This window comes from Mesoplodon densirostris, chromosome 9 (genome assembly GCF_025265405.1).
Source record: "Mesoplodon densirostris isolate mMesDen1 chromosome 9, mMesDen1 primary haplotype, whole genome shotgun sequence".
Lineage (NCBI taxonomy): Eukaryota > Metazoa > Chordata > Mammalia > Artiodactyla > Ziphiidae > Mesoplodon > Mesoplodon densirostris.
Genome location: NC_082669.1, coordinates 17,005,734 through 17,025,548, shown reverse-complemented (window position 1 = coordinate 17,025,548; position 19,815 = coordinate 17,005,734). Strand labels below are relative to the sequence as shown.

At 41.6% G+C, this 19,815-nt stretch overlaps 1 protein-coding gene and 1 non-coding gene across 7 annotated transcripts in view; one reads left to right on the top strand and one right to left on the bottom strand.

The window, feature by feature from the left end:
- Window positions 1–19,815, top strand: part of SRPK2 (SRSF protein kinase 2) — a 237,359-nt gene that overhangs the window by 157,204 nt on the left and 60,340 nt on the right. For all 6 annotated transcript variants that reach the window (XM_060107949.1, XM_060107948.1, XM_060107946.1 and 3 more), the window contains one exon: window positions 5,278–5,429. In XM_060107949.1, coding sequence (XP_059963932.1) covers window positions 5,278–5,429 — 152 coding nt within the window. The remainder of the gene's footprint in view (window positions 1–5,277; window positions 5,430–19,815) is intronic.
- On the bottom strand, window positions 809–880 carry TRNAD-GUC (transfer RNA aspartic acid (anticodon GUC)). Its single transcript has one exon. It is a non-coding gene; the product is annotated as a tRNA-Asp (tRNA).

Below are 19,815 nucleotides of genomic sequence, written 5' to 3'. Positions count from 1 at the left end.
TTGCGGTACGCGGGCCTCTCACTTGTTGTGGCCTCTCCCGTTGCAGAGCACAGGCTCCGGATGCGCAGACTCAGCGGCCGTGGCTCACAGGCCCAGCCGCTCTGCGGCATGTGGGATCTTCCCAGACCGGGGCACGAACCCATCTCCCCTGCATTGGCAGGCAGACTCTCAACCACTTCGCCACCAGGGAAGCCCTGTCTTTACTTTCTTGATGGTGCCCTTTGAAACACAAACGTTGTTAATTTTGTTCAAGTCCAGTTTTATCTTTTTTTTTTCTATTGCTTATGCTTTTAGTATCATATCTAAGAAACATTGCCAAACCTAAGGTAATCGACATTTACTCATATTTTTTTCCTGCAAGTTATTAATTTTTTTAAAAATATTTTTATTTATTTATTTGGCTGCACTGGGTCTTAGTTGCGTCACACGGGATCTTTTAGTTGGAGCATGCGGGATCTTTTAGTTGCGACACGCATGTGGGATCTAGTTCCCTGGCCAGGGATCGAACCTGGGCCCCTGCCTTGGGAGTGTGAAGTCTTAACCACTGGACCACCAAGGGAAGTCCCAAGTTATTAATTTTGAGTTAATATTTATGTATTTATGTGAGGTAGGGTTACAACATTATTTTGTATGCAGATAGCCATTTGTCCCAGTACCATTTGTTGAAAGACTATTCTTTCATCATTTAGTAGTGTTGGCACTGTTATTGAAAATATTTATGAGGTTTTCCCCCCACCGGCTTATGTGCTTCTAGTAATTCTTTTTTTTTTTTTTTCCTGACCACACCGCATGGCTTGCAGGATCTTAGTTCCCTGACCAGGGATTGAACCCAGGCCACAGCAGTGACAGCACCGAGTCCTAACCACTGGACCACCAGGGAACTCCATATTAATTCTTATATGTAATAACTTTTTTGGTTTGTTTTTTGAAATAACTTCTTGATGGTTTTCAGTAGGATTAGTGAAAGTTGTCTTTTTTTTTTTTTTTAATCGCTTGATGTACTTCATGAGTATACACTTGGTGAGATCACCTCTTGATCTTTTAAACAGTTGAGATTTAACCAGGCTTTGAGGTGCTGTAGAAGCCACCAGAGACCACTTTGAAGAAGCCAGCCTTAAAGACAGTGTGGCATCATTCTCTCTTACGTACATCTGCCCTAAGACAAATTTACTGTGTTTTTCCTGTGCGGTAGGCAGTAACAAGGCTGGATGGGATGAAAAGGAGTCAGTGATTGGACTGTAACATTTGGTAGTTACAGTGTACTTATCTTACTATGATGAACTGGGTAATTTGAGAGTTGGTGATAATTGGTGTGAAGCAGATTGCTGGGAGAAGCCTCAGAAAAAAAATATTCACTGATGTGACCAGGAATCTCTGCCAAGACACTCCTCTGCTGTTGTTGAACCTGAGGGTCTAGAGTGGTGCCATCTAATAGAAATGTAATGTGAGCCTCATTTGTAATTTAAAGTGTTCTAGTAGCCACATTAAAAAAAAAGCAGAGGAATTTCATTTTAATAATTTATTATATCCAAAGCATTATTATTTTAACATGTAATAAATATAAAATTATTAATAAAATATTTTACATTTTTTTGTACTAAGTCTTGGCAATTCAGTCCATATTTTACACTTAGAACACATCTCAATAAGGACTAGGCACATTTTCAGTGGTCAGCACCCACATGGGGCCAGAGGACAGCAGAGTTCCAGATGTTTTGATATGATAGCCAGTCAAGATATTACATCAACATTACTCAACTTCCTCTGTATTTCAAGGTACCCTGACTCATCCCTTTAACTTGATAGAACTGGCTTTGGGGGAACCATCTGCCTGCCTGTTCAGCATGGCCCTCCCTGACACCAGAGGGTCTGAGAATTTTGTTAAGCAAGTGACGTGGCAGCTCACCAAGAGACACACATTATGATAAAGATACCTGAGCCTCTCAAACTAGAGAAAATGGGCATGTAAAAATTAGAGTCTCTTCTCCCTTATCAAAAATACAGTCTGTTCCATTGACGTAAAGGTATATGTAGCAAATGCCACCGATGAAGTGGGGCTCACATGGGCATGATTTTGCCACCCTCCCTCTCCCCTCCCTCCCCCCCCCACACTTGTCAGTGTCTGGACATAGGTTTCTTTTGGTGACGATTAAAAAATTTTTTATTTGAGTATAGTTGATTTACAATGTTGTGTTAGTTTCAGGTGTACAGCAAAGTGAATCAGTTATACATATACATACATCCAGTGTTGGTTTTTTTAAAGATTCTTGTCCCATGTAGGCCATTGCAGAGTATTGAGTAGAGTTCCCTGTGCTATACAGCAGGTTCTGATTAGTTATCTATTTTATATATAGTAGTATGTATATTGTCAATCCCAATCTCCCGAGTTATCCCCCGCCCCACTCATCCCCTGGTAACCGCGAGTTTGTTTTCTACATTTGTGAGTCTACTTCTATTTTGTAAATAAGTTCATTTGTACCCCTTTTTTTAAAATTCCACATATAAACGATATCATATATTTGTCTTTCTCTGTCTGACTTACTTCACTTAGTATGATAATCTCTAGGTCCACCCATGTTGCTGCAAATGGCATTACTTCATTCTTCTTTATGGCTGAGTAATATTCCATTGTATATATGTACCACATCTTCTTTATCCATTCCTCTGTTGGTGGACATTTAGGTTGCTTGGTCTCTGGACATGTCTATGATGATCACAACTGACATGTAGTGGCTGGAGACCAGGCTGACACCATTCTACAGTGTACGAAACAGCACTCACAGCCGTGAGTTTCCTGGCCCAAGTATCAGTGGTGATCGTAGCAGTGCCCTGCAGCAGTGGAACAAGATCTTCTAGTTCTTCCCTTTTCATTAGTTGTTACATAGTCTCCACAGGGAATATGTGTTGTTTTTTGTTTTGTTTTTTTTAATTTAGAGAATCTCTTCATTTTTGCATATAAAATTTCTTAGGAAGAAATAGTCAACTTTGAAAGTGCTTTTGGTTGAGCAAATTTGTCAGATAGATAGATTCCACCCCCAGGAATGGGTCATGTAAATCTTTTCTCTGGCCTCTTCCCTTTGGGGAAGCATTGAAACTGGTGCAGTTCCTCTCCTACCTCCCCTTCCTCAGGCCTCTTTTCCCTGGGACCGTTTTATTTTCAGTAAAGGCATGTCTGTTAAAAAGAAAATGAGCATTTGCAAGACTGCCAGAAAGATGACTGCACTTCCGTAAGGTCTCTTGGGATTTTTTTGGAGGTCCGGGCAGTGATGTTGGTGTTTGGTTGTGATGACTCCCTTTCAGTACTCCATCATGAGGCATGGTTAATTCAGAATGCTATCACCACCATTGTCCTAATGTCTGTTACCTAGGGAGCTGTAACTGTGAGTCTCCGTACATTCTAGCAAGTAGAAATCACTGCAAGTCATTTTCAGATGATAAACGTTGTTTAGTTGTCCTGCCAGAGGTCATCGTACTTGCCAGTGCTGACCTTGAAGGTTACCTGTGGGCTGTGAGCCCCCACCCCATCCTCATGACTGCTGGTGTTTCTACTGCCTTCCTTCGTTTGCTGTGGCACTTTGAGTTTTTGGTGGCAACCCACGTAAATGAGCTGTAACTACTTTAGGCTGAAGGCAGTGTGCTAAAGGCTATTTGGGGGCTCCTAGATTTGGCAAGAATTTAGACGTTCAGCTTAGAAAGGGGCAGGTCCTCTGACCCTGCCTCTTACTAGTAGCTAGGATGAGTTTGCACCCTGTGATGGCTGACCTTCTCAAGCAAGGTTCCACGGCTCTGTGCCCTAGGCTGTACCACAGTGAGGAGAGAGGACTGGAGCCAGCCTTTCATTGTGCAGGGAGTAGCAGTGTTCCAAAACATGCTTTTAGAAAGGGAGCATCAGTACTGGGCAGGCCAAAAAAAATGGCCATTATCTACCACATCAGTGTCTGTGAGTTTCCCCTTGCTCCCCAGACTAGAGGCCCTCTGTTCATCCCACTGAAACTGCCTCTGGGGAGCAGTCCATCAGCCGAACCCCCTTGCCCCTACCACTCGGTATCTTTTCCCTCTTTACTTTTTATCTGTAGAGCTGTGGCCAGCTCAGGGAGAGCAGTGATGGTCCTGTTGTTAGGGCAGCTTGCAGCTCAAGAGAGGTTCTGCATCCAGTTGAGACTATTGGTTCAAGATTCCCCATTGGGATATGGCTAGAAGGAGCAGTTAAATTTTATAAGTGAAAGCTTGATTTTATAGAATTGCATTATGAATGCTTTACTTCTAAACAAATGTATTTAATATATCCTGAGTTATTCTAGATATCTGAAAGGTTTACATCTGTAACCTCTTAGGTTGTTTGTTTGTTTTTAGTATTATAGGTTTTCCTATCTTTTGTAAAAGAGTATACTAAACATTTAGCCTTTTTGTAACAATTAGAAATAACCATTGGAAGTCTTGCATTGATGTAGGGATTGTATTTGTATTTGACTGCAGTGGATGTTTTCTTTGTTTAATTTCCAGTTTGGGACAGTGTTCTTGTCTTGCTAAAGGTGTACATTACAGTATACATTAGTTGGCTTTAATGAGTTATCCTGGAAATCTAACCACATTCCTACTGTTTCTATGGGGAAAGGAATTCTGATTTTAAAATGATGGAAAATAAGCCCTTTTTTATTTTTTATTTTTTAATTTTTTTTTTTTGCTGTACGCGGGCCTCTCACTGTTGTGGCCTCTCCCGTTGCGGAGCACAGGCTCCGGACGTGCAGGCTCATCGGCCATGGCTCACGGGCCCAGCCGCTCTGCGGCATGTGGGATGTGGGATCTTCTCGGACCGGGGCATGAACCCGTGTCCCCTGCATCGGCAGGCGGACTCACAACCACTGCACCACCAGGGAAGCCCCAGCCCTTTTTTTTAAAGTCCAGGGTGGCTTTCCTCTGTCTTTTTCTAATCTCTGGGGGATGTGTTCTAACTACTAAGGCTGTGTATTGTGGGGGGATAACTCTTTTTCACTTACAATTCATAATATTATCAAGACTTAAGAAATAATGACGCTTGGAGTGAAAACGGGCCTGCAGAAGTATTCCTTGGTTAATAAGGGTAGTCACTCCCCCGCCCCCCACTTGTGTTTTGAAACATTACTTGAATTCAGCTAAAGTGGCTGAAGTAACATTAATCAGCATCTCTTCTTAGTGTGTGACAAGTTTTATTTTTTCCCATATTAAGAAACTCTGAGGTGTATTCATAATGCAGGATTTACTTTTGAGTAAACAGGAATTGTCCTTCCTCTGTTTCAGGCCGGAGCCTCAACAGAAAGCTCCCTTGGTTCCTCCACCCCCGCCCCCTCCACCACCGCCGCCTCTGGCAGACCCTGCGCCCCCGGAGCCAGAGGAGGAGATCCTGGGGTCAGACGATGAGGAGCAGGAGGATCCCGCAGACTACTGCAAAGGTGAAGTGCCCGCGTGCCTGCCGGGGGAGGACGGGGGTGGGGGGGTGTTGATGACGCCAGCTCCCTGGTCTTTATTAAATTAGCCTCTTGGTGTCCATATCGTTAAAAACTTTTAGATCATTAAGTGTAGAATGCTACCTGAAAATATAAGAGATATCAGAAGGAAAATTTGTAAGGGAAAGAAAATAAATACATGTGTGCATACATATGCTGGGTACTTTCAAGAGGATTTATATCCGCTGGTAGGATTAAAAAGATGGTATAAAGCAGGACTATTAAAGATAAAAACATAGTAAACCATCTGCGAAGAGAAGAGCACAGAAAGTAGAGGGTACGAAGCCCCTACGGGAGGAGCCAATTAAACTGCTGTTCTCTGCATTGGATTTGAGCTTCTTGGCTGCTAAGACTACTAAGGAACTGTTCCTTTCTCTGCGCAGCATTGAGTTACATAGTATTCATTGTGTGTGGAATGAAAGTCTGTCCATTTGTTTCCTGGTGTTGTACTCAACGAAAAAGACAGTTTGTGGGTTCTGCTGTTGTGACGTAGTGGATTATGTTTTCAGCTGTGATTTCACGGAATACATAGAAATTATTCAAGTGGAGTATTCTTGTATTGACGTTTCGTGAAGACCAAGAGCATATAGCTAAACTGCTAAAAGGCAAGCACGTTGTGTGATGAGTATTGAAAACAGTTTGATCCAGACCCCATACTCTGTGTAGACTGGATCCCAAGAATCTAGGAGAAAGGAAAGGCAGTCCATTTGCTGCCTGTTCGTACTCACTTGGACTTTAATTCCCTCTAATAGAAAATTATCACAATCTGAATTCTTAGCTTCTGAACAGTTGATGAGACATTTATCTGCTACAAATTAAGGAAAATGTAAATCAGATTCTATACGGCTTAAGAAGAGATGGCAGGAGATGCACACATGTTCAGGCCATAAAGCATTAATGACTCTGGCTCTATTGTATCTTAGTATCAATTTATCTAGTGATTGCAGGCCCTTTGTGTGTTGGTTAATGTTAGATAGGAGAAAGCAAAAGTTAACATTCTGCTCTGAAAAGTTGAAGAAGGAATCTTCTGCTCTATGGAAGGAATCTTCCATAGGTGTCGATGTCTACACATAGAATCATGTTTTCCTTAGAAAATGGAATGTTTTCCATTTTCCACCATTACAGATGCTAACTCTTTAGCATTTGTATGAGTAGTGATCATGACCCCAGAGGTAAAGATCGATGCCTTTTAATATGGAAAAGAAGATGTTTTCCATCCTCCCTCTTAACCTGCATTTCTTTGTTTGAAAATGAAGTTATTTGAAGAGGAAATGCGGATAACTGTCTTGATTTTGCTGCTTAGGCCAAAACATTAGGCTGGTGTGAAGGAACTGTTCTCTTCAGGTCATAGGTTCCCCACTGCTGGAATGAGAATATTTGCCTCACACCTAGCTCTTTTGTGGTATAGACCATAACAGGTGTTTAAGATAACTGACAAATGCTTTCAAGGGGCCCATGGAGTTGATTGGGAATGTCCGGGAAAAGAACTGCCCCCCACCCCCCAGTAGAATAGATAACTTTCCCACTGGAAACGGTTGAATTTAAGTTACCAACAGATGCTTTATCACCCCTGAGTACTTTAGTATGTTTTGCCTACAATCAAGTACATTCTCCTATGTTAACCACAATACAGCCATCAAGATCAGGAAGTTAATGTTGTTATACTTCCACCATTCAGTCCTCAGACTCCATTCAGTTTTTGCCAGTTGCCCAGTATTGTTTCTTGTGTGAAACCGATCCATTGAAGAATCACATTGCATTTTGTTTTCTTTTTCCCTTAGTCTGGAACAGTTCCTTAGTCTTTTCTGGGCTTCTATGGCTTTGACATTTTTGAAGATGTAGGCCAATTATTTTGTGTAGTGTTTTCTCAATTTGGAATACCAAAGTAGTGCTGTTCTGTGTGAAGTGTTCTTCTCATTGAAGCCTATCAGATAGTACGTGGTTTTGATTTATACCACTACAGTTGATGTCAGTCACTTGTTCAGGTTGGTGTCTGCCACACAGCTCTACTGTAAAGTTACTCTTTACCCCCTGGTAATTAGTAAACATTTTGTTGAGAGTTACTTTGAACCTTTGTAAATATTCTTTTTTCAAGAATTTACTTCCTTCTTTCTCTTCTTTCTTTCTCTCCCTGTATTCTACCTATCCCTCCCTCCCATCCATCTGTCTGTGTATCTCAGATGTACTCATTCATAGATTTCCTTTTTAGTCAGTGGGTTATAATCATTTACTCTCCTTATTTGTTTTGATGCTTAGATTTTCCCAAACTGGCCATGAGGAGCCCCTTCAGGTTGATTCTCTGTCCTTCTGAAAAGTTCATATCATTCTTTTTCGTTCTACACGTTATTTTTTCACTTAGTGTATATTAGAAGTCACTCTGTATCAGTACGTATAAAGCTGTGTCATTTGTTTTATTTATTTATTTTTTTAGTTTAGCATAAATGTAAACCTTTATGTTTTAACTTCATTAAAAGATTTTTTTTTTACAATTTTAAAGGTTACTTTCCATTTACAGTTATTACACAACATTGGCTCTATTCCCCATGTTGTGTACAGTACATCCTCGAGCCTGTCTTACACCCAGTAGTTTATACCTCCCACTCCTCCACCCCTGTATTGCCCTTAACCCCCTCCCCACTGGTGGTAACCATTAGTTTGTTCTCTGTATCTGTGAGTCTCCTTTTTTGTTTTATTCACTAGTTTGTTTAGTTTGTTGTATTTTTTGGATTCCTCATATAAGTGATATCGTACAGTATTTCTCTTTCTCTGACTTATTTCACTTAGCACAGTGAGCACAGTGCCCTACAAGTCCATCCATGTTGCTGCAAATGGCAAAATTGCATTCTTTTTCATGGCTGAGTAGTATTCCACTGTGTGTGTGTGTGTGTGTGTGTGTGTGTGTGTGTGTGTGTACCTTGTCTTTATCCATTCTTCTGTTGATGGGAAAAGTCCCTATCATTCCTTAAATCCTTTCTTACTTTCAAATAAGATGTTCCTCATATACACTATTGATACTATGTATAAAATAGGTTACTAACGAGAACATACTGTATAGCAGCGGTCCCCAACCTTTTGGTACCAGGGACCAGTTTCATTGAAGATAATTTTTCCGTGGACCGGGGGTGGGGTGGGGGGATGGTTCGGCGGTAATGCGAGCTATGGGCAGCGACAGGTGAAGCTTAGCTCGCCCGCCTGCCACTCACCTCCTGCTGTGCGGCCCGGTTCCTAACAGGCTGTGGACCGGTACCAGTCAGAGGCTTAGGGGTTGGGGATCCCTGCTGTATAGCACAGGGAACTCTACGTAATGCACTGTGGTGACCTAAATGGGAAGGAAATCCAAAAAAGAGGGGATATATGTATAGCTGATTCATTTTGCTGTATAGTAGAAACTAACACAACATTGCATAGCAACTATACTCCAATAAAAATTAATTAAAAAAAAGAAAGAAAGAAAGAAAGATGTTCCCAGTTCATCTTGTATTATCTGTACGCCAGCCCTGGAATCAGCTCTCTCCACAAGGAGCCCTGGTTTCTTTTATTTTTATTTTTTTTATTTTATTTATTTTTTGCATTACATGGGCTTCTCACTGCTGTGGCCTCTCCCGTTGCGGAGCACAGGCTCTGGACGTGCAGGCCCAGCAGCCATGGCTCACGGGCCTAGCCGCTCCGCGGCATGTGGGATCTTCCCGGACCGGAGCATGAACCCGTGTCCCCTGCATCGGCAGGCAGACTGTCAACCACTGCGCCACCAGGGAAGCCCCCTGGTTTCTTTTAATGAAGAACAGTATTTAGAAAACAAATCTGGGTATTAGATGAGATCATTAGTATTGGGATGTCACTGCTTCTAGGTCTCTTAGCACAGAGCTAAGGACACACTTCCTTTATGTATATATTTCTAAATATTTATTTCTGTTTTTATTTATGCATATATTACAATCCATGAGTTTAATATTTCATTTAATATTTTTATTTAATATTTAATATTTAATATTTAATATTTCATTTCCACTGTAATGCCGGAGGATCCAGCTCAGTTTTATCCTTAGCATATCTATAGTTTCTTTCTTTGGCAGTAAGAGACTAGGCTGTCATTATCCTCATTTTGTTTACTGACTAGGTTAATTTCCTTGTATGTCACTGCCATTTTGGACACGTCTCCCCTCTCCTCAACACCTAGCCTGTCCTTAGACGTCCTTTGTCGCTTGGCACTACCTAAGGGCTGTGGAGTGAGAGTTCAGGAAGAGGGAAGAGGAGGGATGCCTTTCACAGTCTAAGGGAATGTCTTGCTTAGTCTGTGGAGGTGGCTTGTCTCTCTCCTGTCACTTCACGTCTCTGCTTGTTTCCTTTGACTTCATTCTAGGAGAACCTCCGCCCCACCAGCCAGTTCTTAATAGTCCTGAAATAAAATAAAGCATCAACAGAAACAAAATATACCACATCTTTTCTCTCTCTTTACAAAAGACATTTTTGTTCATCATAGGAGTTATAGGTATTTTGGGGGTCGGAGTGTGGAAGGTCACCTGGAATCCCATCACCTCCCTTTAGCTGCAATAAGCATTTGGGTTCCTGCCATTCTGAATCATTCATGACGAACCAAATTGTATCTTAACTTTTTACCTTCTTTTTACCTCTTTACCTTTTCAAGTCTTTCCTTATTCAAAGCTTGTGAAACTTAACACCTTTTTAACAAAAAGGCCACTATTTAAAGTTCTGATATTGCTAATGCATTATTATTCGCTCCTTCCTGTTGTACTTGGCAGTCTCTGCGGCCTGGGAGTCTTCTTTTCCTTTCTTCACAGCTAGCATGTTCCTGCCCACGAGTCCGGGGGGGGGGAGTATAGACTTTGGAGTCTGAAGGAGCTGGGTTCAAAATCTGGCCCTGTTGCTTTCCATTTCTGTATCCTTGGACAAGTTACCTTTGCTGTAGACTTTTTATTAGTTTCTTCATGTATAATATCATCTCTCCATACAGTAGAATATATAACAGCACCTATCACTGAAGATTTTTTGAGGAATAAAATGAGATAAATATGTGAAGTAGGGCATACTACCTGATACGTAGAAGATTCTTAAGAAGTACGGATTTTATTTTCCTTAGTTCTGTTTTTGTTCCATCATCCTCTTCTCGGGCGTGTCCCCGTCTGTGCTTTTGTGCCGACCCCCTTAGCGGTCTTAGCCACCTTGCTTTGTGGTACGCTTGTTTCTCTGGCCTCTGCAGACAGAGTGGTCAGCACTGCTTCTCTCTCTCCTTGTTTTCTCTGTTACCTCTGGTCGGTTGTCCGGGGCAGGAACTGTAGCAGCAGGCTGTGTGGTTTATTCCGACTTTTTCTTCCAAGCCCAGAGTATAACAAGGGTCAGGTACAGGGTCAGCCTGTAAGCAAACAGTTCTAGGAGGCCCTTGTGAAATATTGTACTTGCTTGCTTTTTTAAGCTGAAAGCCTCTTCATCAGGGCAAAACCTCCTCCTCTGGGGGAGATTTTAGTCCAGTGTGGGTTTTCAGAGTGTGACCTGTACCACCTGCATCAGAACGTTTCTAGGCTGGACTCTAAGTCTTGAATTTGAATCCTTGGGAGTAGGACCCGGACTCCAAGTATTTAACAGGTTCATCCAGTGATTTTTTTCTGCACATTGAAAGTAAGGATGGCTCACCTGAGGCATGTACCATTCCTCTAAAGCTCCAAATTTGTGGCTAAGAGAAGTGACCCTTCCCTTCACTTCACACTGTGTGACTGATTTGCTGTGTAAGGGGAATTACTGCTTTGAACTACCTGTGTTCTAAAATCTCCCCAGCACGCTCAGCATGTATTTACTCCAAGGATGTGTAAATGGTGGAAGTAGGAACATCGCTTTGGTGTATCATGCTTGCCTGCCCTGACTGACTCCTCAGAGATCCTGTTTTGTGGCTCTCCTACATCATTTTTAGATAAGTTGGCACCTTGTGTACAGTTTATCGCGTGCATCGTTTCTGGAGACATCGATTTCAACATAGTTGTGGTCTGACTTGTTACTGAAGCGTGTCATTTCCTTATGCCTTCTTTGAATCCCTATCACATCTTATTTAGGCCTCTTCCTTTATCACCCACAGTAGTCTCCACTCCCCACCCCTGTAGCACTCATCATGATGTGTGATTATACATTTATTTTTGTGTTTGTTTCTGAGCTCCTTCTCCTCAGTCTGAAAGATTTCTTGTGGTCAAGGGCTGTATGTTTTGTTAATCCCACTGCATTTGAACCATCTACTGTGCAGTAAGTATTTCTGGTTGGGTGAAGAAATTGTCTCTGGTGTTAAGCGTCAACTAAGGGCAGAACAGCACTGGTGTTACCTGCGTATCTGAAAAGGCGTGTCAGGGTGAGGAGGTTGACATGCCATGAAGGACACACAAATCAGAGTACAGACGCTTCATTTCTGCTTTAAATTTTCTTAAAATCATCCACAGTGTCCCCGAGCTCTTCTGTGGGAATTTGGGAATATCTCCTTCAAAACATAGGGTAAACAATATGAATACTTGCACACTAGAAAAATGTCAAATGGCTTCCTTCTACACAAATTGCCTTTACCCATGTGTGTTCACTTTCCATTTGTGAAAAGTTTACACAGGTTGAATTTTACTACGTCTCAAAATTTAATGTTGGTGGTTATAATTTCTTATTGGTCTTGTTTCTCTCCCCAGAATCTATGACTTATGACTATTTTATAGCTTCATGTTTTTTTTTTTTGTTTTTTTTTTTGCGGTACGCGGGCCTCTCACTGTTGTGGCCTCTCCCGTTGCAGAGCACAGGCTCCGGACGCGCAGGCTCAGCGGCCATGGCTCACGGGCCCAGCCCCTCCACGGCATGTGGGATCCTCCCGGACCGGGGCACGAACCTGTGTCCCCTGCATCGGCAGACGGACTCCCAACCACTGCGCCACCAGGGAAACCCCTGTTTTTTGTTATTTTAAGGAAAAGAAAGCAATATACATTACACGAAGTTGCCTTAGAAATAGTGTCATGTAGCTCAAGTATTTTATGACAATGTAGCCTTTTTAATTTTTTTTTTTTTTTTTTTTACAGTAGGTTCTTGTTGGTTGTCTGTTTTATTTATTTATTTATTTAAGGGTTTTTGTGTGTTTTTTTTTGATGTGGACCATTTTTAAAGTCTTTATTGAATTTGTTACAATATTGCTTCTGCTTTATGTTTTGGTTTTTTGGCTCCGAGGCATGTGGGATCTTAGCTCCCTGACCAGCGATTGAACCTGCATCCCCTGCATTGGAAAGCGAAGTGTTAACCACTTTACCGCCCAGGAAGTCCCTGGTTGTCTATTTTAAATATAGCAGTGTGTACGTGACAAGCCCAAACTCCCAATCTAACCCCACCACCCCCCTTCTCCCCTGGTAACCATAAATTCATTTTCTAAGTCTGTGAGTCTGTTTCTGTTTTGAAAATAAGTTCATTTGCATCTCTTTTTTTTTAGATTCCACATAAAAGCGACATCATTTATTTGTCTTTCTCTGTCTGACTTACATCACTTAGTATGATAATCTCTAGGTCCATCCAAAAATGTAGTCTTTAGTTTCTGTTCTTTTTGAGATAAGTAAAAGATAACCTTTATTCATTCACAGTTCTTTTCCTTAAAACCACTAATGCTGCATGAATACTTAATTCACCATGGTTGTATGCGTTTTCAAAAATTAGTAGGCTTAATTTGGCTTACTTGAAGCCTTGAGAAGAGACTCTGCTTATCTATATGAAGAAGGTAATATGCCCTTGAATTTATTACATGAGGCTTCATTGCATTCCTTTCTTGGAGACTGAGGCTATTCCAACACCTGTCAGGCCCCTTGCTGTGAATCACTACTGACATGGGTATTTATTGATCACTAAGCTTTAGTTAGCCTAACAATTGAATTCTTTGAGGCTTTCCTATATGTAAAGTGTTGTATTTTACTACAGAGGTTGTAAAGATAAATGAGAAACGGTCTGTATTTTCTAGGAGTTCATGGCCTCATAGACTCTGCCAGTAGAATATAAGCTCCTTCACAGCAGAGCCTTGCCTATCTTGTTGCTTCCTGCTTCTCACTAGATCCAAGATAGAACAATCTGTGGCCTGTTGACTATGGGATGAATGAATGAATGGACTAGACTAAGAAGGTACTTAAGTGCCTTTCTTCACCTTTTTCGTGTGGTTAACTAAGAGGAGAAAAAGCAAAATTTGTGAGGATATGAAAGGAATGAAGTTGTATTTGGTTAGAGGTAAAAGAAAAGACTTTATAGAAAATGTAAAGGGGGCCTTGCCAGTTAAGAAGAATTGGACTTTGTTGATGGGGGTGGGCATTTCTCTGGCCAAATCCTGGAGCCTGGGAGAGGTGTCTCTGAGAAGCTTTTGTTTTCCTACCAAATGGGCAACATATAGATTAGGTTGAAGAGTAATTTGGGAGCACGACGTAGAGGATAGATATGAGGATGAGAAATCTATACATGAAGTAAATTAAAACGTCATCTAGAAATACATTTTTTAAAAACCTGAAGGAAGGAAGAATGGAAAAAGAACCCTTGGGAGTCCCCTGGCTAGTGGGTACGATTTGGCGCTTTCACTGCCGACGGTGCAGGTTCAATCCCTGGTCAGGGAACTGAGATCCCACAAGCCGTGTGGCCAAGAAAAGGGCAAAAGAACCTTTCTGGTATGATCAGCTCTCTTTTAAAAAAATGTATTTAGGGTGAAAGAGCTAGCTATACCAATATGTCAGCAGTAAGGTGTGAAGTTGGTGTGGAGGTTTCTTCTTTTCTATGTACTTTTATGTCCAGTTGTTGTAGCACCATTTGTTGAAAAGACACTTCTTTCCCTATGGAATTGCCTGGTGCCTTTGTAAATAAATTCACCGTATGTATTAGGGTCTATTTATGGACTCTTTTCTGTTCCATTCCACTTTGGGTCTGTTTGTGCTCTTATTCCACACTGCCTTGATTTGTGTAGCTTTATATAGTAAGTCTTGAACTGGGTAGTGGATGCCCTCCAACTTTGTGCTTCTCTTCCAGAATGGGTTTTGACTTGTCTAGTTCCTTTGTATTTATGTATAATGTCAGCCTCAGCTTATAAATACAAATATTTTAGACGTGTCTTTAGTAGTATTGATCTTCTAATCCATTGTAGAGGAGCCAAATTTGCCATCCCTGAAGTCTCTTTGGCATGTGGATTATTTCCAGCTGAAAAGGCCCAGAAGACTCAGGAAGAAACTTGGACTTTCCCCCAAATGCCTAAAAGAACTTAGATAGAGGGTATGTTCCCTGACAGGAATAGAGCTGTCATCAGAGGTGTCTGCAGAGAATGTGGGCCAGGTGTGATGGGGGAGTCAGCAGAGCCTAGAAATCAGAGTCCACTCTGTGTCTGTGTCGCAGCCATTTACCAGGTATTTGCTTTTCCATCTCCATGTGAATGGCCTTCCTTCCCTTTGAAGTCCCAAATCACTACCCCCAACATCCTGAAGATGGTATTTAAGATGAGGGCTTTGGTCGTTTTGGAGAGTTACTCAGTTTTCCTGGGCCTCTCCCGTGTATACAGGTCATTAAACTGTTGTTTGATTTTCTCCTTTTAACCTGTCAATTTAATTCTTAGACCAGCTAGAACAACCTAGAAAGGTAGAAGAAATTTCTTCCTCCCAGACACCACTAACATCTCTGTGTCCATTTATTACCAAATTGGTCAACTGGATTCACGCCAGGGTTCCAGCCCAGGCCGAGACCGCTGGTCTCGCCCAGAGAGGTTCTTTTTCCATCAGATTCATGCAGCCGTAATGAAACCCTTGCTGAGACTGGAACAGCACACACTTTATTCAATGGCCAAAGAAAGGAGAAGCAGGAACTTAGTTCACAAATTACCTTCTCAAGCCAATCCGGGTGGAGACACCAAATCTATAGGCGGGTAGAGGTAAAATGGAGGGATTTGGATAGAGTGAGAGGAATATTCATGCCTTATCAGAGAACAGGAGTGTGGTTTGGACCTGAACTGATGCAGCTCTCCTCTTTAGTCCTTGTTTGGGCTTTTCTGCTTGTTGTCGTGGCAGTCGTAACTGTCAAGGCACTGAGGGGTGTGTCATTTAGCATGCTAATGTATTACAGTGAGTGTATAATGAGGCTTATGGTCTGCTGGAAGTCAGATCTTCCGCCATCTTGGGCCTTGTTGGTTCTAACCGTTTTTTTTTTTTTTTTTTTTCTGTTTGCAGCGTCCCCCTGAAACTTAGAGTAATTGGTTTCTAGAAAAAGATTTTTTTAAAAAAGAGTAATTGGTTTCTATTTGAGGGAGGGGCTGGCATATGATTCTGGGGCCACAGCCTTGGTAACACATTTATTTAGGTCTTTAATTTCTCTCAGCAATGTTTTATGTTTTTTTAGTGTGGAGGTCTTGTGCATATTTAAATTTTTTCCTCACTTTTGTTTTTGTTTTTTGATGATATGTAGAAATATAATTAATTCATTGACCATGTGTCCTGTAACTATGCTAAATTTGTTTGCTAATTCTATTTGTGTGTGTGTGTGTTCTGTGTAGTTTTTGGATTTTCTGCACAAGCATTTATCATTTCACTGCAAATAGTTTTCTTTTCCTTAGCCATTCTTTATGTTTCTTTCTTGCTTCATTGCTTCATCCATGCACAAGATTGAATAAAAGTGGTAGGAGAGGACATCCGTGTCTTGTTTCTGATCTTACAGCAAATGTGTAGATTTTCAAAAAGATCTGTTTCTTAGGTTGTGATGGATCCCATAGACTTAAAAATAAAATGAAAAGCATAAGGCTTACAAAAAGAAAAAAAGTAGAAGGCTTCACAGCCTTGGTGTAGGGGAAGATTTTGTAGAGAGAATACAAGAGGTATTAAGGTTAAAAAAATTAAAAATTGGATTTCATCCAAATAAAAAGTCCTTTGCTGATTAAGAGACATTTTGAAAAATGAAATGACCAGCTTCAGAGTAGGAGAAAATAATTGCAATATATATAGTTGACAAAGACCATGAATCAGAGACTACATCAGGAAACTAAGATTTTGGAGAAATGTTCTTTGTATTAATTAGGGCATATACATTTTTCAAATATTAGGGATTTATATATCTAGACTGCAGGATTGGATTTCTCTATCTCTCTTTTTTTAAACTTTGTCTTTTATTTGTTTTCTGCATTGAGCATATATTTCTTTGTAGATAGAAAAAAATGTTTAAAGAAGAACTTAGCAGTGAGGAACCATTTGAGGCTTTGAACAGGGAAGTGCTCTTCTTAAGGAAGAATAATTTGAAATCTTAAATGACTGGAGTTGGAGAGAGAGAATATGTATATAAGGAGAAGACAAAAGCAAACAACGTCACAGAGATAGCATCTTTATCGTTTGATAAACTATGGCATATAGAGGACAACAATGAGAAAAATTCTGAGTCTTCAATTCTGGGGTGAGTGGAAGAAGAATAGTACTTCCTGGGCATCATGGGGGAAAAAAAAAAAGGTCTCTGAATTTTGAAACTGCTTGTCTTTTCTTCTTAGTTTCAGATATCATTTGGCTGTTCAAAAGCCCAGAGCCAAATGTGCAGTCCATCTCTTAAGAACTGAACAGGGATTTACAGCATGCATTCTGTGTCCTAACTTCACTGCAGCATTATTCTGTTTTATTTTTTCTGGGCTATTCTTTCTTCACCCCAGTTTCCTTCTAATTGTATATCTTGTATTGTGGTTTTATAAACTGCCTCAATTCTTTATTGAAAAGAAGGGGATTTGGTACTATGAACAGGAACAGTGAAATCACAGTTGGTCTGGGGAAATATGGATGAGTTTGACTTTATTCATTTGAATTTAACAAAACTGGTGGAGAAATCAAGAAGGCAGCTGCAGATACGAACCTGGGGCTCAGAAGAGAGGGCAAGCGGACGGTGTAGTAAAGAATTTAACATTGCTGAAAGAGAAGTCTGGCTTTTGCCCTAAACTCCTAGGTGCTAGTCTCTGAGCCCTTGGAATGTCTGCCTGGTTTGTGTCTTCTTTACCTGGGCCTTGGGCCACACAAAGTAATCTAACAGTGCTTGGTGCTGGGTGGGGGCTTTTGGCCCTTGTGAACCCTGAGGTTTGCCATGTTGCCAGCCCGCCATGTCTACATAACGGAGCCCTAACAAAAACTCCGGGCCCCAAGGCTTGGGTGGACTGCTCTGGTTGGCAGTAACTGTGTGTGCATTGTCATGTGTCATTAACGGGAGGAATCGACAGTGTCCTTTGGGAGAGGACACTTGGAAGCTCTGAATTGGGGGCCCTCCTTGATTCTGCCCCAGGCGTCTCTTCCTTTGACTGACATTAAGTGACAGCCCTTATGCTGTAATAAACTGCAACCATGAATTCAACTGCCTTCAGTGTCTTCCGTGAGTTCTTGTCACGTATTAATTCCTGGAACTGAGCACGGTGTTTGGGTGCTCCAAACCTGCAGCTGGTGTCAGTCGTGAGGGTGGCCTTTGGGACCCCTAGACCCTACAGTTCTGTCAGAAATGAGCGTGGTCTTGTGGACTGTTCCAGACCTTATACAAGTATATAAATTCGATAGGGACACAAATTGTATAAGGAGTGTTAAGTGAATAAAAAGGAGGCAGGGAGACGGTTCAGTGAGAAGCCTTTGAGAAATTGCGAGGGGCACGAGAGGAGAAAGAACAAGTGGAAGAACAGACAGAGCAGTCAGGCAGGCAGGAGAGCAACCAAAGGGGTGTGTTCACCGTGACGGCGCAGGTGGCGGAGCTGTGAAGGTACAGCTCTGTTACGCTCAATGAAAAATTCCTCGACACGTTCCCTTGTGTAAACTGATTTTCATTTTTTGAGTGTAGATGGAGTCTTGCTCGCACTCATTCTAAACGTCAGTGGTTCTTGTCCCCGCCTGTCAGCCCCCTGCATAGTCTATGCCCCTTTGGATCTGGACATCCCCAGAAGAGGCGCCGCAGGATCTGGGCCAGGGTCACCATGTGACGTTTGTCGTGATCTTTCCTGCGCCTTGTTCCTGTGGTGCTGCCGGCACCCGCTGTGAGGTGCTCTCGTCCATGCCACCGGGGCTCTCCCCGCTGTACTCAGAACGAGAGCAGGATTGGGTGGCATAGGTAGTGAGAGGGCCCAGCCCAGATGCCCCCATGCCTGTGCCCCTGCACCCTGCCCTTTGTGGGCCCTCCAGCTGGCCCACAGCCCTTCTCTCCGCTGGCCTGCACCGCCGGTCCCTGGAGTCTGGTTTCAGAAAGAGTGCACAGTCAGCGCGACGGCTTCGCTTCTCGTCTTTCTCTGTCCCATCGTCCCTCACCCTCTTGTGGGCTCACTGGAGCATAAAATCCCTTCCTTTTCCTAGCTCCAAACAGAAACATTCTTGCACTTTGCCTCCTTGGGGCTTACACTAATTCCCTGGGCAGGCCCAGGCATGTTTGATTCTTATTTGACATGTAAGGTACGATTCTAAATATTACAAACAGAGCCTGGTAATGGGGCAAGTTTTGGAGTAATTTATTTGGTCTCTTTCTTAAAATTTATTTTTACTGAGATATAATTGATGTATTTAAGTTTTAAGGTGAACGTTGTGTAGGTCAAGGTGTTTATTTGATACATTACATATTGCAAGATGACTGCCACCATACACCTCTGTCATATCACATAATTATTATTTCTTTTTTGTGGTGGGAACAGTTAAGATCTTGTTTCTTAGCAGCATTGAAGTTTATAATACATCATTGTTGTCTATATTTTCTCCTTAGTTTCCCATCTGAGGCTAGTATAAAAAAGGAGTGTATTCTTAGGTACCTTATCCAGGTGTTTCATGATGATTTTTCTCTCTCTCTGTATTGGATCCTGTCTCAACATGGAATTTAAAAGATTATAATGAAATAAAGAAGTTTCAGATGTTGTTGGAGTTTTTTGGTCTATTTTATATTGACTAGGAAGGAGTAATTGAAAATTTGCCATGTTTTCCCACATACGATTTTTGTATTGATTACATCAGGTACACACCCCTCTAAAGGGTACACTTCGGTGGTTTGCAGTATATTCACAGAATTGTGCAGCTACTGCCATGGGTTCCAGAGCATTTTTATCGCGCCCAGAAGAGACGCGGTTCAGGAGCAGTCAGTCCGTCCCCATTCTTCCCTCGTCCCAGTCCATGGCAGCTACTCATTCACTTCCTGTCTCTGTGGATTTTCTTATTCTGGACATTTCATATAAACAGAATCATATAGCCTGTGGCCTTTTTGTGACCGGCCTTTTTTTTTTTTTTTTTTTAAAGCATGTTTTCAAGTTTTATTCATGTCGTAGCATATATTAGTACTTTATTCCTTTTTATTCTGAATAATATGTTCTGTAGTCTGGTTATAT